Source organism: Microtus pennsylvanicus, chromosome 3, assembly GCF_037038515.1.
Source record: "Microtus pennsylvanicus isolate mMicPen1 chromosome 3, mMicPen1.hap1, whole genome shotgun sequence".
Taxonomy (NCBI): domain Eukaryota; kingdom Metazoa; phylum Chordata; class Mammalia; order Rodentia; family Cricetidae; genus Microtus; species Microtus pennsylvanicus.
Window position 1 is genome coordinate 78,975,835 of NC_134581.1, and position 22,243 is coordinate 78,998,077.

The 22,243-nt window shown below is 47.3% G+C and overlaps 1 protein-coding gene across 1 annotated transcript in view; it reads left to right on the forward strand.

Annotated features, from left to right (window-relative positions):
* Positions 1–22,243, forward strand: part of Sorl1 (sortilin related receptor 1) — a 159,350-nt gene that overhangs the window by 27,261 nt on the left and 109,846 nt on the right. The window contains exons 4-6 of the mRNA XM_075966276.1: positions 5,853–6,014; positions 7,881–7,948; positions 15,607–15,787. Of these exons, the coding sequence (XP_075822391.1) occupies positions 5,853–6,014; positions 7,881–7,948; positions 15,607–15,787 (411 nt within the window). The remainder of the gene's footprint in view (positions 1–5,852; positions 6,015–7,880; positions 7,949–15,606; positions 15,788–22,243) is intronic.

The following is a 22,243-nucleotide window of genomic DNA, read 5'->3' on the forward strand; positions in this document are numbered from 1 at the left end:
TACTGGACCCGTGTTTCCAGGGGTGGGAACTGCTTAGGTAGAGAGCTGCCTCAGCTGTAGTAAGAGTTCCCTGAGGTGAGGGCAGCTGCTGCATTCTGCCTGTGCAGAAATTGCCCACTGAGCCAAGACTGGATCTTTCCAAGGCCTTGGTGTTGGTTTCTCAGATGGCCTTGGGTCTCCTAGCAGGGGCTGCATTAAAAAGATTTAGCAGCCCCTGCTGTTACCCTGACCAATGTCAGGGGCATTTTAGTTGCTGGATTTGTGGAGAAGGGATCCTGTCATTCTCCCTGCCAAACTCCCTCCTCCCATATCCCCTCCCCTCCTCCATGAGGGTGTGACCTCTACTGCTTTAGGAGGAAGCACTTGGGAGGTTTCCAGGCAGTGGCTGTTTACTGGCTGGTTCAGACCTTTAAAAAAAACCACAGACTCGCATAGTCACTACTGGTACCTGCTGAGTAAATAATCAGCCCTATCTGATGACCTATATGTACACTTCCCAAGGGGAAAACAAGGAGAAATAGCAGGAACTGGACCTAGTCTCCACCAGCCTTAGCACTCACCTCCTGCAGCTACCTTATGGCCAGTCAGGATGGCTCCTAGAGGTGGAGAGCGGCCACCTAGATTGTAAGGCATAAGATGCTCCAACTAGGATTGGCCTGCTAGGGGTCTGGCTGCTGCTTCTGGCTAGTTCTCTGTGTTCCTTGCTCCTCAAGAAACAAACTATGCTTAGACTTGCTTGTGTTACCAGGGTGTGTTTCCCTATTATGACTATCACCACTAGATTTCCACTCCATCTCAGAGTTGACTCTGGCTGAAGACTTGGCCTCATAGCCTCCCTCCTCGCCCTGGACTCTACTTTTATAGTGTCAGTGTTCCCTTTCCAGCTCAGGGCCCAGATGTGGGCAAGTTGTGCCTTCCTACCCTTTTCTGGTTATGTAGACCTGTGTGGATCACAAGGCTGAAGACAGGAAGGCTGCATCGGGCTCCCACGAACACAGAGCAGGTAGAGGACCCGAGTTTTGCAGCATTTGGTCTACAGAAGGTGGAGAGCACCTGCTATGTTGGGACAAGAAGGAAGTAGGGATACTTGACTGATCACTATAAAGAGACTTAGGCATTGCACGGAGGGGTGGGGCAGTGTGTTATAGTTCAGGTGCCTGGCATGCATCTTAGGTTTCTCATGGTGAGCTGGCCATGCATGCTCTGGAGTTGGCAAGGCTGTGGACCCAGGAAAGAAAGCAACTGCCTTTTTGGAGAACATAATGACAGTTGGAGGTGAGGTTCATAATAAGGAGACAGTGAGACTTTACTGTAGCCTGTCTACTTCCCCATGTAAGACTGTCACCCTCTCCAGATGTCCCCGGAAGGAAGTGATGACACCAATTGTGTTGATGGTGCCTCTTACTTTTACCTTTGTTCTCTGGAAGGCAAATATTGCCCCACCAGCCTTACCACTTCCTGAGAAAAGGCATGCAAGGCTGGGTACCTTGCTGTCAAGAGTACAGTGCTGGGACCAAACTTATCGCTGGGCCACTGGAACACAGTTGGGTTTTACAGCCTAATCTTCGCAGGAGTGTAGATGGATCCTGTCCTTTTCCAGGCTGTGCATGGAGCTAGGGGAATAGTAAACAGTTTGTTTCCTTCTTCTCCTGCTTGCCTTCTCTGCTTTTAACTCATCATCCGTCATACCTGGGTTCCTGCATCAAAACTGGAGAAAGTCCATTGTGTAGATAAATTCTGTAACTTGCTGTCTTAGTTAGGGTTTCTGTTGCTGTGATGGAACAACATGTTCCGAAGTTACTGTGGATGGAAGGCTTTCTTTCCCCCCACAGTCCCATGTGACAGACAGTTCATCATCAACAGCAGTTAGGACAGGAAATCAAGGCAGGGACCTCAGGCAGAGGCTGATGCAGAGGCCATGGAGGGGGGTTGCTTACTGACTTGCTTTCAAAGGCTTGCTCAGCCTGGCTTTCTTATAGAACCCAGGACCAGCATCCCATGTGTGTAGCCACCCACCATGGGCTGAGCCCTCTCCCGCCAGTCACTAATTACAAAAATGACCTACAGGATGCCCACTTCCTATGGAGGGCAACATTTTCTCAACTGAGGCTCCCTCCTCTCTGATGACTGTAGCTTGTGACAAGTCGGCAAAAAACTTTATCATCCCAGAAGCACCCTGGGGTATGAAGTGTTTACAAAGAGGCTGCTGAAGTTCTATAAGTCAGAGATGCTCCTGAGACCTCACTTCGGGAAGCAGCTAGTCAGTCAGGTCTGGTAGCCCATCTGTGGGGTTGGCCACCAGGTGACAAAGCAACCAGGCATTCGATTCTTTCCTGCCATGTGTGTGCCATGTGACATATGTGTATGACATGTGACATATGTCTGTGACATGTGACATATCACCAAAGTGTATGAGATGCTGGGTGAAGAGTGACGTCATCTCTAAATGGAGCAGAGGGTAAGTGAGGTAGTGAGGCCCTTAGGGAGCACTGAGGGTTAGGAATGGGGCTTCAGGGATGGGATGTTTGTTGCCACTAGGGGAATAGAGTTGGTAGAAGCCTGTAAGCAGGAGGAAGGCATGGGCAGGGAGGGACTCCAGGGAGCTGGCTGATGGCATCTGGGCAGGATGGGTGTTCTGCACTGCCACCCTGACTACCATCTGGAGGTGGAGGAGATTGACTTTCACCTTGGACTTGGGAGCCCTGCAAGGAGCTTTGAGTTAGGGAGCGGTGGGCAAGAACATTTTTGGGGAAATGTGACTCCTTCTGATATGTGCAATGTATCAGAGAAGAAAGAATAGAGAAAAAAGTGGAAAATGAAACCTCGTCAGTATCCAGTGATGGGATTAGAGGGAGGAACCATGGCACCTCGTTTTTTATGTGACCCCCTTGGGATTGGAACTCGGCTCCTCATGCTTGCACAAGGACTTTGCTGGCTGAGTGACTCCCTCGGTCTCATTCATCACTTAACATCACCGAAGGTCAAACGTGTAATTTGTAAACCTTAGTGGGACAGACCACATCCAAACTGCAGCAAGCATTCAGTATTCATTCTGGAGGCTGTATGGAAGAAATACTGCATTAGGAAAGGGCATAAGACTAAGCTTCCAAGATGGTGCATGCGTGCGTGCGTGTGTGCGTGTGTGCGTGTGTGTGTGTGTGTGTGTATGTAAGATGAAGAATCCGCACAGAATCAAAGTCCAAGATTGTCATGGGAGGAGCAGGGAGGCTTCAGAGGGATGTTGCAAAAGGTGAAGGAAGACACCAGGGAACAGCTGAGGAGCATCTGAGGAGAGGAAGCACATACGTGAGTTAAATCGCACCATGAAATGCTCTCAGATCAGGAAGTGCTGTCTTTGGTTCGGAGAGCAGAAAGGATTGATGGACTGTTAGAAACTGGGCTCTGCAGCAGCTGGGTATGACTCTGCTCCTGCGTCATCTGGGGGAATCAAGCTGCTGTGAGCTTCAGTGTCCTCGTTCTTAAGAGGGGGTGTGACAAGGTGACCCAAAACACCGAGTCACTTTGAATGAGAAACAGCCTGAGCAAGACACGGCCTGGGAAACTTCTAGTTCCCTGCCTGGTGTGGAGCAAGTGCTCTTAAAAAAACAAGCAAACCAAGCCAACCAGAAACAAACAAACCGAAAAACCATTCGGCCTTATCATAAAAATGGCTAGTTAGGTGGTATTTTAGATTAAATGTGATCCTGGAGAAAGGCATGAAACAGATTTCTGGAACAGTCCTTGCTAACTGAAAGTGCCACCTTTCCGAGGAGCCAAGATGGGTTGAGAGCAGGAGGGCAGGCTGTTTCTAAGGAAGACATCCATGGCGGGAATTATGATGCTCTTGCTAGGATCGTAATTGTTTTTATTGCACCGAGTTTGCTTGGAGTAGTTTTTGCTCTCAAAACATTTACTACCTTTTTCTTAGATTTAATTAGGCTTCTGCAGAGTGTGAGATTTACATCAGATGCTGGGGGAGGAAGTACAAGAGAAACAGCACAGGCGAGATGTGCAAAGGATAAGGCAGGAGGGACCACTGAGAGCCAGGTGGGAGCCAGTGCAGGGTAGCAGCTCCTGTGTAGGCTCCTGAGAAGGGTTTGGAGCAGGAAGCTCGTCTGTCATGTAGGGGAATGCCCTTGAATTGGCTGTCTTCTAGAATGTGAAGGGCTGATTGTGGCTGGTGCTAGGTCCCCATTGCTCTACTTCTGATTCAATGCCTGCTTCTCGGGGCCACTCTTGCTTTTCTGGGAGCACGGCCGCTTCCCCCACATCCCACCCCACCCTGCTCCAGTCTCATTTGAGCTTCCTAGACTCGTTATTTTCTTAGGCCTCTGAGCCTGTCATTAAACCTGTACAATAGTGCCTAACCCAAAGTTACATTATCCCAGGCGTGGAATGTTCTTTCGTTGTGGACATTATGCCTGCCATGTTAGTTAGCTTTTGTCAACTTGACACAAGCTAGAGCTATCTGGAAAGAGGGAGCCTCAATCACACTGGTCTCTAGTCAAGTCTGTGGGGGCATTTTCATGTTTAATAAATTGATGTGGGTGGGCCTAACCCTCTGTGGGTGGTGCCACTCCTAGGCAAGTGGTCTTGGCTTGTATAAGAAAGCCAATTGAACAAGCCATGGGAGCAAGCCAGCCTCCACAGTTTCTGCCTCTGATCCTACGTGAGTTTCGACCCTGACTTCCCTCAATGATGGGCATGAGAAAGCCAAATAAATCCCCCACCATCCCTAGGTTGGATTTGGTTGGGGTTTTAGCACAGCGACAGAAAGCAAACCAATGCAGACACCCTACAGTGACCCCCTCCATATAGCGTCAGCTCTGATACCGCGGTCTGGACAGGTTCTCCCAGTGCTCTGCCTGTGTCACTGGCTGTTTGACCTTCATCTGTGTCTACCTCTGGGCATGCCCAGAGGAGGAGTCTTGCTGCAGCACTCCTAGCTTATGACTGATGGAGTCTGCAGGATTCACATGTTAAATTGCACTACCTTCGTTGGGTCCCCAGGAAATCTTGAGGCGGCAGCTGCCTCCGGCCCAGTAGATCTTGTTTAAAGTCAGTGACCTATTAAGAAGTGAAACGAGGCATGGCCCCTGCTTCCCATAGCCGCTTCAGCCGGGTCTCAAGAGTGTGCCTGGCAGCACAGTCGGTTCCCCAGGGCTATGGAGTCACCTGGCATTATAGCAAGGATGGGCTGCTTATCATATATGGAGAGATTTTAATGATTTCCAGGAAAAGTGTGACCTGTGGCTGCCTGGAGGATGGGTGGAGGGATGGCACCCCCATCAGGGTCCAGGCAATCTGAAGGACAGGCTATCTCTGTCCTAGCTGCCAATAGCCACTTTCTGACTGTGTCTGAATGGCCTGCCAGTGAGCAAGAATGGCCAAGTCAATGGGAAGAAATAAAAACACCAGAAAAGTTGACTAGCCTTATGACCCGGCTAAACAAGCTCCCCTCGTGACCTCACTGGGCCTGTCTATTCTCTCCTCTCTCTCTCTCTCTCTCTCTCTCTCTCTCTCTCTCTCTCTCTCCCTCCCCCCCCTCTCTGTGTGTGTGTCTTGTGAAGACTGGAGAACAACCTCTGGTATTAGTCCTCGGGCTTGGCCCCACTTTTTTTTTTAAAATATAGATCCTAGTGTGTGCAAAGGAAGAACCTTTCAGCTGAGCTATCTCCCAGCCATGCATCCGTATTAACTGAACCTGGTTTGATATATCCAGCATCTTTTGGTGGCCAGGAGATGCAGAGATAGAGGATGAGCCCAACATGGGGGCACTTGCACAAGGTTTAGGGACCTGTCGGGTGGCTCTGGCCAGAGGTTGCTCTGACCTTGCCTGTTCTCTCTTGCAGTACATCTTTGTAGATGCTTATGCCCAGTACCTGTGGATCACCTTTGACTTCTGCAGCACTATCCATGGCTTCTCCATCCCATTCCGGGCTGCTGACCTCCTCCTCCACAGCAAAGCCTCCAACCTCCTCTTGGGCTTTGACAGATCTCATCCCAACAAGCAGGTAAGAGACCTCTGGAGCACAGATGTAAGTGTGTTCTGGAATTTTCTGCTCTGCTTGGTGGATTGTGTGTCCTTTTCGTGACCTTGCCTCCTCCCTTGTTCTCCTCTTCCCTCAGGCTTAACCTTTGTAGCTACTATTTCACTTAGCACAGCTAAGGAAACGTATACTCCCTTGGCACCCTCTCCCTGTGTCCCTGCCATCACTTAGCACCCAATGCTTGGCAGGTCCTGTGACTTCAACACTAGGCCTTTCTTGGTGTTCATGCATTTTTGAAAGCCTCTGAGGTAAGTTGAGGCCCAGAAGTGTGACTAGAGAGAGCCACCTGAGAAGTCTGGAGTGTGAACTCTTCTGTGACTTCCTGGCGTGTTTCTATCTGACTTCTCTGTCCTCTCCTATGTTTATTTTGTTTGACTTTTGCCAAACTGGGATCGAATGCAGACCCTCGCGCCTGCTAGGCCAGCGTGCTACCCCTCAGCTTCACCCTGCCACACCTTAAGCACATGGCACTGACATTTGTTTGATGTGATTTTCAGCTTTGCTATTCTTCCTTTGTGTTTGTGCATGCCTCTGAGTTATAAAGCGAATGGCGTGTATTTCCTATTTTGAATCAAGTCTGAAGAAAACTAAGAAGCAAGGGAGAGCCTGTGGAGGAGTTCTGCCTCAACGCTTAAATGTGTCAAGTAGTGAATACTGGTAGGGCGTAAACCCCTCTACCTCCTGACTAAGGAGACTTGAATGCTTTTGCTCAAAGGGCCTTGAAACAATTCATTTGCTCTATGGTTGTTTAACCAAAACAGAGATCTGTTTCCCTTTGCCAGCCGTAGGGAGTAACCTAAGCTTAGGGGCAGGGTCAGTTTAACAGGAGAGGGGACTGCTGTTAGCTTTGGACTCAGGCTTCTCAGTCTTTTCTGCTGGGGCCTGTGGAAGCCTCTGGTGTCCACAGGTTGTGGGGCTTTGGTAATGAGCTGGCCAAATACTCATCCGCCAAGTTTATGCATTCATTCGATCCCTGTGGTTAAGCATTCAGTTGGTCCCTTTGCTCTGGGCAATGTCTCTGCAGTCAGCTGAAGTGACCAATGTGTATTTATTTATTTAGTGCTGGGTATCAGACCCAGAGCTTCTTACATGACAGATGAGTATTCTGCTACCACCAACCTATTCCCGTAGTCTACAAATAATGTATTTTTATTCTCTTTTTTAGTGTACTTTCCTTTATTAAGAAAATTTTACCATTGTAATTTTTTTGTGTGTTTAGTTGATGGATATCAGTTACATTTATGTTCTGCAATATCACCTCCATCCAGCTCCAGAACTTTCTTCCCCTCTTGTAGAACTGAAACCTCGTCTATATTCAACCCACACTCTATTTCTCCCCCGCCCCCCGCAAACTCTCCTGGCCACCATTGTGTTTTCAGTCTCTGATCTCGCCTCCCCCAGGTCCCTCGTGTAAGTAGAATCACACACTTTGTCTTTTTTCACTGAGAACAGTGTTTCCAGGGTCCTGGGTGTCAGTGTGTGCCAGGTTCGCATTCCTTTTGCAAGGGGCTCATACCCTGTGGTGTGGATGTACTGCATCGTGTCTCCAGTTTTGCTTTGTGTTTTGCAATGTTAGGGAAGGCTCCCTGGGCTTTGTACAGGCTAGGCAGATTCTCTCTCCTGACACCTCACTCAGGTGGTGAGACAGCCCCCAAGTGGATAACAGATCACCCTTCCAGCTGCTCTAGAGAACAGATCTGTCCTTCCTCCTCTTTCTGTTTGCTGTGGTCTGCCTGTCCGCGCAGTGTTTCAGTTGGTGTTTCCAGCATATGGTGGCACACGCATCTCTTCTCATGTCATGACTACTTCTTGTTATTTTGGTCTCTGCAGCTATGGAAGTCAGATGATTTTGGCCAGACCTGGATCATGATTCAGGAGCATGTGAAATCCTTTTCTTGGTAAGTTGAGGCACGTGGCAAATCCTGGTGTCCAAAGGAAGTCTCCTGTCTCCTAGCTCCTTCAGCCTGGATTGGTTACTTTGGCATGAGTAGGACCAAAATACTTGACTGGAACAAGCTAAGGGAGGATTATGTTAGCTCGCTGTGTGAGGGGGTCCAAGTTTGTCATGTTGGGAAAAGATGGCGGGCCAGCTGATGGCAGTGGGAGAGGTTGGAAGAGGCTGTTCATATCACAGTAGACCAGGAAACTGAACGAGGAAGGTACTAGGAACAGGGTATGACTTTCAAAGACCTGACCCTATTCACCTCCTTCTGCCAGCCAGGCCCTACCTTCTATAGGTTCAACAGCTTCCAGCTGGGCGCAGATATTCAGAATATGACCCCATAGGAAAAATGACAGACTCGAACAGTCATAATAGACAGTGGGTGGATATTTTACTCTCAGCACTTGGTTCAAGAAATATACTGTCCTGACCTGGGAAGCAGAATTGCATAGGGAACGAACTCACCAGTTGGCGGTGAGAAAGGGTGGGGTGTCTTTTCAGTTGGTTAGAGGACCTGGGGGAAACTTGAAGCTCTTGCATGCCCTAGAGACCAAAATACTTTCATATTCAGGGCATTATATCACAAATGGGCTTTTCCTCAGTATAAAAATTCAGACTCTGGTACATCCATTTCATGTTTTTTTCCCCCCAAATGCAAGCCGAACAAAATCTATGGATACAGTTATAGAGAAGAATGTGGTGTAGGGTGTTGCTCGAATTCTAATTGGTCTTAACAATAAAAGCCTGGAGTCAGATATTGGGGGTGGAAGCTGAAAGATCAGAGAAACAGAGCAGTCAGGCTCTAGTTCTTACCTCCTTCAGTCCTCGGACTGAACGCCATCTCTAAGACACTTCATACTGAATCCTGAGCAACCGTCTCCTCCTGCCTTCCTGTCTTCCAGCTCCCTAGTGCTGGGATGAAAGGTGTATGCCACCACTGTTTCCTCTATGGCTAACTAGTGTGGCTAGCTCCATACTCTGATCTTTAGGCAAATTTTATTGTTACGGCACAAACAAAATATGGCCACAGTAGGGAATCAGAAAAGACATTTTGTATACATGCCACACATGTTGGAGGGAGCACGAAGTGCCAGGCAGCTTCTGGTTGCCCTTGATCCAGGCTGTGCATGGCAGATGGGAACAGGAACTAGCATGCTGTAGATAGTTGTAGAGGACAAGAATTCCCTGCTGGAGATGCATGGCCAGAGGCAGCTGTGTGTTATTGTGGTACCTGGGTGGGGAATATCGAATGTTTGGACTGTGTATTGTTCAGGATTTGTCCAGAGAAATTAGGTAAGAATCTCCAGTGCTGAGGGACTGTGAGGTGACTCACCAGGTCAAGGTGCTTGCCTCCAAGCCTATTGATCTGAGTTCAGTTCCCATAAGCCACAGATGGAGGAAGAGAACCAATTCCCATAAGTTGTCCTCTGACGTCCATACAGTGCTTGCCTTGTGGTCTGCAGATGATTATGTGTGTGTTTGTGCACGCACATGCACGCATGCACACACACATACACACATAAACCAAACCAAAGAATCTACTGTGTTTGGGGAAGGAATTTGAACTAAATCTGAGAGAAGTGGGGAGCCACTGTAAGTTTTGAGGAGAGTGAAGTGGACTATTTTCCATCAAGAACATCCATGTCTAACTAAGTGCTGCTGCTTGTCACCTTGTATTGGGAGAGCAGTGGAACATGAGATCTTGAACACATGTGTTTGCATGTTTGCAGTGAGCATGGGACAGATTCTTGGGATTGGTTGTAGAGTGAGTATGTTTGCCTTCTTTGGTCATTTTGTTTTCATGACTAACAGAGAGACACCAACCACAAATTGACCCTTGAATCCTGCATTGACTCATGGTCCTCCGGTCTTGTATGTGTCCTGGTCCCCTCCTCATTCAGTGTCTAGGATCAGTTTGAGAACCTTGTGGTTGGGTATGGTGGAGCACACCTTTGATCCCAGCACTCAGGAGGCACAGGCAGGCGGATCTCTGTGAGTTTGACTTGTCTGGTCTGCATAGTGAGTTTCAAGACAGCCAGGGCTATATAGGGAGACCTTGTCTCAAAACAAACAAACAGGGCAAAACAAAACAAAGCACTATGATTTTTGATTCCATATTATTTTGTGTTCTACACTTTGTCCATGTTTGTATCTTGTGGACTCAATGACCTGTGTGTGTGTGTGTGTGTGTTTGTGGTGCGTGTTCATATATGGGTAGGTACACATGTGTGACTGGGTATATGTACATATAAAGGCTTGAAGTTGTCATCCAGATCTTCCTCTGTTATTCTCCACCGTATTTATTGGGAGAGGATCTCTCTCTGAATCCAGGGTTTACCAGTTCTGGCTAGTTTAGCCAGCAGTCTTGCACTAGGGAACCCTGTCTGTCCCCACACCTGCCTGTTTTTTTTCTTTGGTGCTGGGGATCTGAACTCCTGCCCTTACGCTTGCATGACAAATGCATTATCCACTGAGCTACCTCCCCAGGCCCTAACCAACCTTTGTGTAAAGCTCAGCTATGGCTTTACTTGGAGACACTGCTGTTGCTCATGAGTCTCAACTGTCTTTCTGGGATCACTCTTGTCCATTGGAAGTTTATCCTAAGAACATAGGCAGAGCAATTCTTTTGAACCTTTGAGCGTGTGTGGTGTGTAGGTGTTCACATCTGTGTGCATGTGTGTGTGCATGTGAGGTTAATGCTGGCTGTCTTCTTCAATTATACTTTTCACTGTATTTTTAAGGCAGGGTCTCTCAAAGACCCTGGAGCTTATTAATATGACTAGACTGATTGAGATGTGAGTCCCTGGGATCCGCCTGTCTCCCCACTCCCCATTAGTGTTACAGACAGGAGTCTCCACTCCCATGTTTTACATGGGTGCTGAACTCAGGTCCTCAATCTTGTATAGCAAGCACTTTGCCCACCGCGCCATCTCCACAGTCCTCTCTGAACTGCTGAACACATCATCGTTCACTCAGATGAAGGGCCACAGGGCCTGTGCACTTGCTCTTTCCTCTGGCTAGAATGTTCTTTCCTAGCTTGCACTCACTGCCTTCCCTTTTACTTCATCAGTTCCTGAGCCTGTCCCATCAGATCTTACTTATTTACTCGAGTGTTATCAGAGTGTCTGCTACACTCTGATAGGATACAGGAGGGAGACAGTAAAGTAGCGCCCACAACGAAGCAAGCGACAGGCACCATCACACACGGCTGTCCTTGTGTATACAAGAGCAACTGCAGTAGGTTAGCAAAAATCCCAAACACAAGCTACAGTTATGAAGTCTAATCCTCTATTAGCTCCTCCATGTCCTCTGCTTTGCTCTCCCATCCACACCCCCAATTTGATTTTTTAAGCTTCTAAGTGGAAGTGAGCACACACACTTTTGTGTGTATCTGGCCTGTTTGACTTACCATAGCCTGGTCTCTCCACGTTGTTCCCACAGCAGCTCCATTTTAAAGGCTGGCTAATATTCCATTGTATCTCTGAACCACAGTCTATGCAGTTTTTTTCCGTCAATGAACGTTGTGGTGTTTCTGCTCTTGTGCGTCGTGCCATGGTAAACATGGGAGCGCAGATCTCAGAGGCAGTGATTTCATTTCCTTTGGGGTTTATATCCAGGAAAGAGACAGCTCAGTCATATGGTAGGTTTATTTTTAATTTCCCCAGGATCCTCCCCAGTCTTGGTTCACACAGTGAGCCGCACACGGATTCCCCCTTTCTCCACATTCTTCAGCACCTCTCTATTGTCTTTCAAGTGATAGCCGTTCTTCTGTGGGGAGCTTTCTAAAGATTCTATTTAAAATGACGACTCCTGTTCGCTCAGCTGTGCGCTATTCTTTTTGTGTGTAATCCTTTATTACCTTGTAGCACTCCATTGTTTGTCATGTTAACTATTTGTCTTCAACAGGATGAAAGCATCAAAGGGAAGAGATTTTGTTAGTCTAGCACACTGCTTGAGTCCCCAGGGAAATTGTAACTTGGGTAGGCATTGCAAAATTTTCCATGGACATTGTCAAATTTACTTTCATCTCAGTAGCATAGAATAGCGTCTTTCTCTACAGCTAAGGGCACATTGTCTCATTTAGCTGTAATTTGCATTTTCTCATTATGAATGAATTTGAATGTCTTTACTGAAGATTTTTTTTTTAAGATAGGACTCATACTAACGATGGCTGGCCTGGAACTCCCTATGTATTTGGCAGTGACTATGAACTCCTAGTCAGGCATCATTTAAAAAAACATGCTCTTCTTAGCAAATTTGAGGACAGCTATGGCTATACAGAGAAACCTTATCCAAAAAAAAAAATGCTCTTTTTACGGGACATGTCTCCTAAATATCCCTTGCTCTCTTTCTGATTGTTAGTCTTCTTGTGATTTCTGGGAACTCTTTATATAGTTGAGATTGGGCCCTTTTGGTGTGATATAAGACAGGTGTATGTGTATGCTTGTTTGCCAGTTAGTATTTGTCTTTTCAGTTTTATGTTTAGTTTTAGTCTATATTAAATGCAGTGGACCAATAGGATATAGACACTGCCTATTGTTTATTTTAGCTGTTTGTGTAAATTGATTTTTTTCGAGTTGATCTTACTTGCTTTAACAAAGGATGCCGAGGAAGGAACAAAGGGAGTAAGAGGCACCACAGCTTAACGTCTTCTAAGTCACATGGACTTCCCTTTCATAACAAGCAGTTTTTCTGGTCCTTTGGTGATTTTCCTTGGGCAGAGGCTGTGTTTGTCATAGGAGAGTTGTAACTATGCTATTGTGTAAAGAGAGCCTCCATCCCGGGATACTGTCTTAACTTTCCGTTGCCTAATGGGAAGAAATTGATATTTTTTTAGGTTTACTTTATTTTGTATGTATGAATGTTTTGCCTGCATGTGTATTTATGCACCACCGTGTACCTGGTGTGTACAGAGGTCAAAAGAAGGCATTGGATTGCTAGAGTCACAGAAGGCTGTGGAAATGGACTCCTGTCCTCTGCAAGAGCATCCAGCATTCCTAGCCACTGAGCCACCCCTCCAGTCCCCAGATTGCCCTTTTATCACTTTGAGGGAGAGTCAGCAGGACTGCCTAATGCAAGGCTTTTTAGCTTAGAACTTTGTTCTGTAACTTCTGCAGGCACACAGGTGTGTTGGAGAGGTTGGATTTCTAGTATTGGGATTTCAGGTTGCTTAGGAGATTGATCTTTCCCTAAATTTCCCCCAGAGTAAGAGTACAAGATGATCTTCCAGAGGGGAACATGGTCTTGAGCCACCATGCCTGTCACCTGGGAGCATCAGGCAGGGGAGGCAGGGACCAGGGCAGAGAAAGCTAGAAAGTACGTGCCCAGACCTAGAGACTGACAAGGCCAGCACAGGGCAAGACCTGTAAGGGGGTGGGAGGCACTCAGGGGTGTCCCACGCAGCTTCCCTGTGGGGTTGTGGATGAGGCAGATGGGGCCCAGGGGTGACTATGCTTAGAAGTAGCCACTAGATGAACTTTCTGTATGAGAGACTGTACAAGAGTACCTAAGGGCTGGAGAGAAACTGGAAGGTGAGGAGATGCCGGAGTATAGGAGCCTGTAGATGGAGCCAGTCCCAGGATTAGAGGTCCAAATATGGGTGGCGGAAGAGGGTTGGGGTGAAAGGTATGAGGTGTTCGGTCTCGAGACCTTGGCTTCCTCTTTTGGCTAGAGAAAGGGATAATAGAAGTAAGCTCATCTCAAAATAATGTCAAGAAGGGTTTCTTCCTCTCTGCCTTTTAAAAATACCCAGCAGCCTCCTTTTCATTTGCATATCCTCTAGGCTAGAGGAAGTACTTTAATCAGTACTTCTAATTGTGGAGAAGAGAACATGTCACCAGCCGCCCCCACACAAGCATCTGATCAGGAAGAATGGATTTCTCCCACGCCGGGCCTGGGCTGCTGGCTTCTCCACCACTCTGCTCAGAGTCCAGATTGTAGGGTCGACATCAAGTCTTCTTCCAGTGTTGAAATGAGACTCTCCTTTTTCTGCTTCTTGTTTTCTTCCTGTATATGTTCACATGCATGCATATGTGTTCACATGTTTGTGTGTGTGTGGAGGTCAGGGCTTGATGCTGGGTATTTGCCTCGGTCTCTATTTTATGTTTTGGGGATAGGGCCTTTCACTGAACTTGGGGCTCACTGGCAAGATGTCTCCTCCACCTTCCCAGCACTGGGATCGTGAGACAGCACAGCCCGCTTTCACGTGGCCACCACAGCTTCAGGTCTTCGTGCTGGTTCTACACTCACTTTTCTGACTGCACCGTCTCCCCACTTCCATTGGTTCCTTTGAAAACAGTTTGCTTTCTTTGATGAACATGGCCTTGACCCTCTTTCTTGGGAGGAATGGGAAATCATCCTCACGTTCATTATGTTGAGTGCCACAGGGCCTTAGAACTGTATACAGACAGCCACATAAATGACACCCTCGGTTTCATGCCAGCATTATCTCTGCTTGGCTACTTCAGGGTTCTTTGTTTGACTTACCAGTTAATTTTCTATTTGCCGGTTCTCTGGCCTTGGTGTTTAATTTTGAGTCGGGAAGCTTGGGCAGATCAGTGGTCTTCCTGGCTTCTGGGTGGTGCTGTATTTGAGGGCACTAACTCCAACTGAGAGCTTCTCTGGTGTAGTCTGATTTTTAACCTGAAGAGGCGATTGGGGTTAGTGGCTATAGTAGGAAGTAGTCCACGCATCCAATGCAGTAAGCGTCTCTTCAGCCAGGGATTCTGTCATCCCAGCCTCCCCAGGCCAGTGTGACATGCCCAAGAAGATGTGATGCACAAACACATGTGATGCCGTGGTGAAGAGGCCCCACTAGAGTGTACCGAGACCGACTCCAAAATTCACCTGGCCCCTGTACTTCCATACCTTAGTTTGAGTTAAAACCCGTATAGAAGCCTTGCTAGGAAAAAGAAAAGCTTCTTGGAGGACAGTGATTTCAATTTGATCTGGAAGGAGGGTAGGGTTTACACGTAAGGACTGGAGTGTGCAGAGGGCACCTCGACACAGAGATGTCCACAGAAGCAAAGAGTGACAAGTGTGCCTACCCTCTCTGGAGGACACCTAGCAGGTCGGCAAAGCAGGTGCCTCATGGGAGACGAAATACACCGGCAGGATGACTCCAGATGGCATGAGTTAGTGATTTCAGCAGGGACAGGCCGGGAAAGATCTGAGGGATAGGTCGCTTGCTCAGAGGGTCCTAGTGTGCCCTGTGTACTGCTGCGTGTTTTAGTCTACAGCACCTGGGGAAAATGCTACTCACCTCTGAGATTCTGAGCTTGGGGCCAGGAACTTGTCTGGTGCCTCCAGCGCTCATTTTCCTCGGAACCACCCTGCCTTCTGCCGTTTCTGCCCTTTGAAAGTAGGGCCCCAGATTGCCTTGAGCTAATCCCAGGATGCTTTGGAAACAGCGGTAGCAGAGTAAAGCACCTTACAAGTGTCAGTTCCCCAGCTTCTGTCCCCAGCTAAGGAACAAGCAAAGGCACATGCTTGAGCAGAGCGCCATTTGTAGCTGACTCCATGGGGCCTTAGGTCCTGGGCAGTTGTCCACACAGTGAAATGTCCATGCCTCCAGTGATTAAATAGGAGATGGTAACAGTTGTTTCTTTCTTTTAGGGGAATCGACCCCTATGACCAGCCAAACACTATCTACATTGAGCGGCATGAACCCTTCGGGTTCTCCACAGTGCTCCGCAGCACAGACTTCTTCCAGTCCCGGGAAAACCAGGAAGTGGTCCTGGAGGAAGTGAGGGACTTCCAGCTTCGGGACAAGTACATGTTTGCAACAAAGGTGGTGGTAAGTGGAGGACGCTCTGCAGTTGGCTGCTCCAACAGTTCCTTTGCTGGGTCTGGCATCTAGCTGGGTAAGGTTGTATGACATCAACAGGATGATGTGCTTGGGTAACTTGGCTGAAGGATCCTGATTGTCAGTGAACATGCCCAAGGGGCATGGGAGGTACCACATGGGAACAGAGAAATTCAGAACAGGTAATAATCACTGTGTCAGAAGATCTAGGAATCTGCTTGTGTCCCAGTAACAAAGCATCCCAAATAAGACAGATTTCATTTTTGGTGTGTGTGGTTTTATGTATATATTAGTGTGTGTGTGTGTGGGGGGGGTGTATGTAGGGGGTGCAAAGATTGACCTCAGGTGGTTTCCCTCCCTCTCACCACCCCAATTTTGAGACAGGCCAAGCCTGTAGCTTACCAATTCAGCTATGTTTGGTGGTCAGTGAGTTCCAGGGAACCTTCTGTCGCGGGTTTCCCAGAGCTGCTGTGTCTAATTCCTCACCTCGCAATGGGTACTGGGGATTGAACTCAGGTCCTCAGGCTTGCTCAGCTAGTGTTTTTACCAACTGGGCCATCTCCCTAGTTCTTAAAAGCAAATTTCTTTGTAATCTCAATAAAAAGAATACAGACAGAAGCTGTGGCACCTGGGAACTATTTTTCTTTGAATCCCGCTGCCTGGCTGGTTTGTTTTAAACTTAGACTCATCGAGATTTTTGGACACTTTCGTTTACGTGGCTAATAGGATGTTTAGTCATTGGCCAATGGGAGTTAATACTCTAAGACAAGCAATAAGTAAGCTTCCAGATGTCGGTAAGTCACTTAGTGTTCCGCCTTGAGGAGGTCCTTCCTTCCCTTTGGTTTGAGGTGCAAGAGCCAGGTTCTGAAATGGAGCCTTGCTCATTTCAAACCAGAGCTGATTACTTAACAGGACTCTGTGACCCCGTTCAGAGGGACAAAGCAGGCTCTGGTAAGAGCATCTTGGATCCCTGCTCCTGAGAACTGTGGCTTTGCTCACTGACAGGCAAGCCTCTGGTACCCGGGAGGTTGTCCTGCTTTCTGTCACTGCTAAGTTAGGGACTGAAGCCAGCTAGAGTGTTTGTCTCCGGGTTCTCCTTTGTTTCTGCAGTTGGTAGCAGACAGGGCAGAAGCCGGCCAAGCTTCTTGATAGACTCCTAGGGTACTCACTGGCCAGCGGGGAAAGCAGGGAGGAAGGTTGGACGAAGGGTACAGGTGGTACAGCTGTAGACATCCCCATTGTGGACCTTGCAAACGTGTTTTTTATTTTATTAAAATTCACATGACATTTATTTACTAATTTTGTGTGTGTGTGTGTGTGTGTGTGTGTGTTGGGATGGGGGTATGGGCATGTGTACGGAGGTCAGAGGACAGCTTGTGGGCCTTAGTTCTGTTCTGGTCTTGGGGTTGGAACTTAAGTCATCAGGTTTGGCCAAAAGCACCTTTCCTCTTGGGTCATCTCACTGGCCCACAGAATGTTTTATTTTTAAAAATTGTTTTAGGACTGGAGAGATGGGTCAGCGGTTAAGAGTACTAGCTGCTCTTCCAGAGGACTTGGTTCAATTCTCAGCACCCACATGGCAGCTCCCAACTGTCTGTAACTCCAGTTCCGACAAAACTGTGCACATAAACTAAAAGATTTTTTTATAAACTTGTTTTCAGTTTTTAATTTATGCGTGTCTGTGTGTGGGAATGTGCACCTGAATCTGTGGAGCCAGAGCTGCCAGAGGCCCTGAGCTGGAGTTATGGGTACTGATGAACAGCAGCTTGACATAAGTGCTGGGATTGCGCCTCTGCTCTGCGAACGCACACTTTCTTAACCTCAGAGCCATCTTTCTAGCCCCCACAAATGGGTTTTTGTTTGTTTGTTTGTTTTTGTTTTGAGACAGGGTTTCTCTGTAACTTTGGAGCCTGTCCTGGAACTAGCTCTTAGACCAGGATGGCCTTGAACTCACAGAGATCCACCTGCCTCTGCCTCCTGAGTGCTGCCAAAAATGATTTTTAAAACCATTGAATTGTGGCCATTTTTTTTTTCTGCTTGCATTGACCCCTAGATTATATCTATCTTGCTTTGCTTGGCTTTTTCTTAACATACCCATGTACACACATATACACGCATACACATATGCACACATGCACACACACATTTTCAGAGTAGCTCAAGAACATGCCCTGCTCCAATTATTGCCTTGGACATGAGCAGGGTAATGGAAAACAGGCCCGAGTGGAAATCAGGCCCCAGCACTGATGCTTTGTGACTCAAATGGGATATCCTTGAGTTCTTTTGCAACTGCCACCTCCTTATCTCTGGCTCCCCACTGGCTGTGGGCCTTTTCTGTTGGAAGTCTTTGGCTTGGAGTTACTGTGTGGCTTTAATTTCTCAATTCTCATGCACACTAATGATGCCCTGGTTTGTCCTTGCTTTTGCCTGATAGTGGATGGCTGTGGTTCCTTCTCTTGGTCTGAAATTCCTAGATCTCACGCCCAATCATGTAAGAGACAATTGTGGGAGCTGTCTGTGGTCCACTCCAGTCTAACAATAGGCACAGCTACTCTCCAGAGCATCTGTGAAGTGTCTATAATTCCTGGCTTTAATGGTCACTAATGTGACACCTGGTAGCAGTATGCAGGGGGGTTGAACATATGCTGTCATTGGACCCATACCACTAAAACAACGCAACAAATCCATTTTTAAATTTTGGACGGTTGTATGACGATTAGTCTTGCCATGTTGATTGCACTCAGAAGTACAGAGGGTTAATGAAGCACACTTCTGGGTGTTTGTGTAAGGATATATCCACAGAGGATTAACTGGGGACAAAGATACCTAGAAAGCTGGGGGGGGAGGGTCACCATCCCACCCCTGGGAACCTGGGAACCTGGAGAGATTAAAAGAGGAAAAAACATAAAGTTTCCTCTTCCTCTTTTCCGTCCTCCAATGACATGACTTGCTCTTCTCTGCCATGCTTTTCCTTCCACTGTAGACTGGACCTCTGAAACTGTGAGCCCAAATAGTTATTTCTTCCTTCAAGTGATTTATCTCAGTAATTGCTACAGTGAGATAAAGTCTAATACCCTTAGTATTGCTGTATTGAGCTTCTCTTTACCCGGGATCCTAGTGAGAGGGTGCCACCTAGCCCAATGGTATCCACACTTTCCCTCCTGTGTGTGGACAGGTCTCTGGGCTCCAAGGCCAGTGGAAGCGGCTTGCATTTCTGCTCTAGGTAAGCTGTGCCAGGCCCACATGCTTCTCTTAGGAACAGCTGCAGCATCATTGCCCAAGAGCAGATGTTCCTGGTATACATTGCGGGACCCAAATGTACTCTCCTCTGATCATCAAAGAGAATCATCAAGAGTTTTAAGAAAGCCCTGGAGCCTGGAGAGATGGCTCAGCAGTGAAGAGTGTTTGCTGCTCTTCCATAGGACTTCAGGCCCCAGTAACCATAGAGATGGCTCATAACTACCTGTAACTCCACTTCTTAGGTTCTCTGATGCTTTTCTGTGGCTTCTGTGGACAGGGCACCTGTGTGCATGTGACAAGCATGCATACATTTTTACACTGAGTTACCTTGTTGCTCTTGAATTTCTTTATTCTGTGTAGTGTCTCTATATAAAGTTCCATAAGTTGTGAATAATTTCTGCCATTCTGCAGAGTTATCATTCACTTCCTTATTTATGTTTCTTTTAGCAAAAAGTATTTTTTTTTTTTTTTTTGGTTTTTCGAGACAGGGTTTCTCTGTGGTTTTGGAGCCTGTCCTGGAACTAGCTCTTGTAGACCAGGCTGGTCTCGAACTCACAGAGATCCGCCTGTCTCTGCCTCCCGAGTGCTGGGATTAAAGGCGTGCGCCACCACCGCCCGGCCTAGCAAAAAGTATTTTAATGTTGATGAAATCTAATATATCTGCTATTCATTTGTTTTGTTTGCGGTTGGTATTTCCTTTCTCTGCCCTATTTTTGTGCTATTTGGGATTGAGTCCAGTGTCTTGGGCATGGCAGACAATACACCTTACCATTGATCTCACAATTACCTTGTGCCTACAATTGATAACAGTAATTGTAAGAAACTGCTGCTGCCTCTTTTCTGTCAGTTAAGGTCTGCTGTGAACCCCTGAAATGCAGTTTTCTTTTGAGTGTACTTTTGTGGAGGTGTATGCTGGTTTGAATGAGAGTTGTTCCCCTCGTCTCGGGCAGCTGAACACTTGATCCCCAGTTGGTATCACTGTTTAAGTGGCGCAGCCTGCAGAAGGAAGTAAGCCACTGGGTGGGGGTTGGCTTTGAGATGTAAAGCCCTGTGCTACTTCCAGTTCGCTTTCTTTGTTTCACGTTCATGCTTACCGTTGAGGATGGGTACTCTGAGCTTCCTGCCTGCTGTAGGTCTCCTGCCTGCTGCCATGTTTCCTTGCCATGGCGAACTCTTCTCCTGCCTTGGTCATGTTATTTGATTACAGCAACAGAGACATCACTCATAGGATCCATGAATGCAGACACACAAGCTAAGGATGGAAGCCAGGGCTTCCTACAGGCTGTGCAAGTCATCTACCTGAGTTTTGGCCAGAGACCCCTGCTTGCTGGTTCACATCTCACAGACATGTGCTTAGCTAGCTTTCTATATACAGCCCAGGGAATGGTGCCTCCCGTAGTGGGCTGGGCCCTCCTATGTCAGTTAACAAGACAATTCCCCTTAGGTGTGCTCACAGGCCAGGGAGATTGATGCAATTCCTTAATCTTGGCTTTCAGGTGACTCTAGACTGTGTGAAGGTGACAGTTAAAGCTCCCCAGGACATTTTGTTGTTGAGAATCACACAGTTGCTGTGGTACAGTGGCTCTTGATACCTGCCCCTGAGTCTATGTTGTGGATTTTTGTTGTCACCGTTTGTTTTGTGAGTTTCACGTGCTGTTTCTGTAAAGACTCTTGATCGTGCTTATACTGAATTGTCTGTGGTTTAGTGTAGCAGACAGTCAGCGACTGCTATTCCTAATGGACTCTGGTGTGGGGTGTGTTGGGGTAAGACTTCCTGTTCCCTGCCTCGAGAGTTACAGAGTCGCCCTCACCCTGCATTCTGCCTTCTGTGGAGCCCTCCAGGTTAGCTGGAGGTGAGCCAGGCTCTGTTTCATTCTTGCTAGAGTGTACGCACAACTCTTATGTGCTTGGCCTTAAAGATTCCTAGAAATCTTTTCAGAGCTTTTCAAACAATGCCTCTTAGAACAATTTTCTTTCTGGGTTTTTCTTTCTAAGCTTTGGTTAGCCCTGGCTGTGGATGCTGCCTCCGGCAGTCTCGATGTTAAACTGCCAACTGTCAGATGATGTCCCTCAGACACACTCTGACAGGCTATTGGACTCTGTGTGTGTGTGTGTGTGTGTGTGTGTGTGTGTGTGTGTGTGTAAGTGTTAGGAAGATGAGCCACCAGGTGGCTAAAGTGCTGACAATTTTATAACTGTTCTTTTTTTGGGGGTGTGTGTGTGACCTGTTTTGTCATGTCCAGTAGCCCCTCAGCTATTATGCCTTTGAGGCTGTGTGTTTCCAAGGCTACTTCAGAGTTAGAAAGAGGGGTTAGAGTAGGGCCCGTGAAAATGCAGCAAAGTCCACCATGCTTGCCAACATCCAGCTGTTCTTCTTCAATAAATGCCCCTTGGAGTGTTGCCAAACTTTATGTAGTTCTCAGAAACCTGGGAAAGTTGGTTTCTGGGAGTGCTTGTGGGTTTTTTTCTTTTATTTGGGGGGTAGTTTCAGAGCTCCTAACCTTGTCATTCTGGAAATGTTTTCAATTAATATTAACTTTGTAAACTTTATCGTGGTCCTTTTCTGACCTACACGAAAGAACGGTCCATATAGCTATGACCTCATGGTTCTCCTTCCTCTTCAGCATCCCTTCCGTATGCCAGCCTCACTGGCTATCTCCCCGAGGGTAGCTTTTTGATTCTTAAAAGTTGTATATTTTTATTAATTCTTTTATAATTTATACATATCTACAATGTATTTTGATCCTGCCCCAACTCCTTCTGGATCCGTCTCCCACCTCCACACTCATATCCTTTTTTGTTTGTTTGTGTTGTTTTAACTTGTAATCCACTGAGTCCCATGTGCGCTGGCCATGTACTACTCACGGTGTGGGACCACACTCTTGGAGAAAACCAACTCTTCCCGAAGCCACCCACGTTAACAGCTGCTCCACTAAAGATGGAGGCTGTGGGGCCTCCACCCCAATGCTGGACTGTCGCTTGGCTCGATGTTATACAGGCCTTGTGCAGGCAGTCATAGCTATGTGACTTCATAGTCTCTGGTCCTGCCATGTCAGAAGATGTTGTTTTGCCACTGGACCGCTGGCTCTTAGAATCTTTCTGACCCTCTTCTGTAATGTTTCTTGGACCTCGGTAGGATCGGTGTGATATAGATGTCTCATTTATGACTGACACTTGTTCTCTGCACTTGGACCAGTTGTGAGTTTC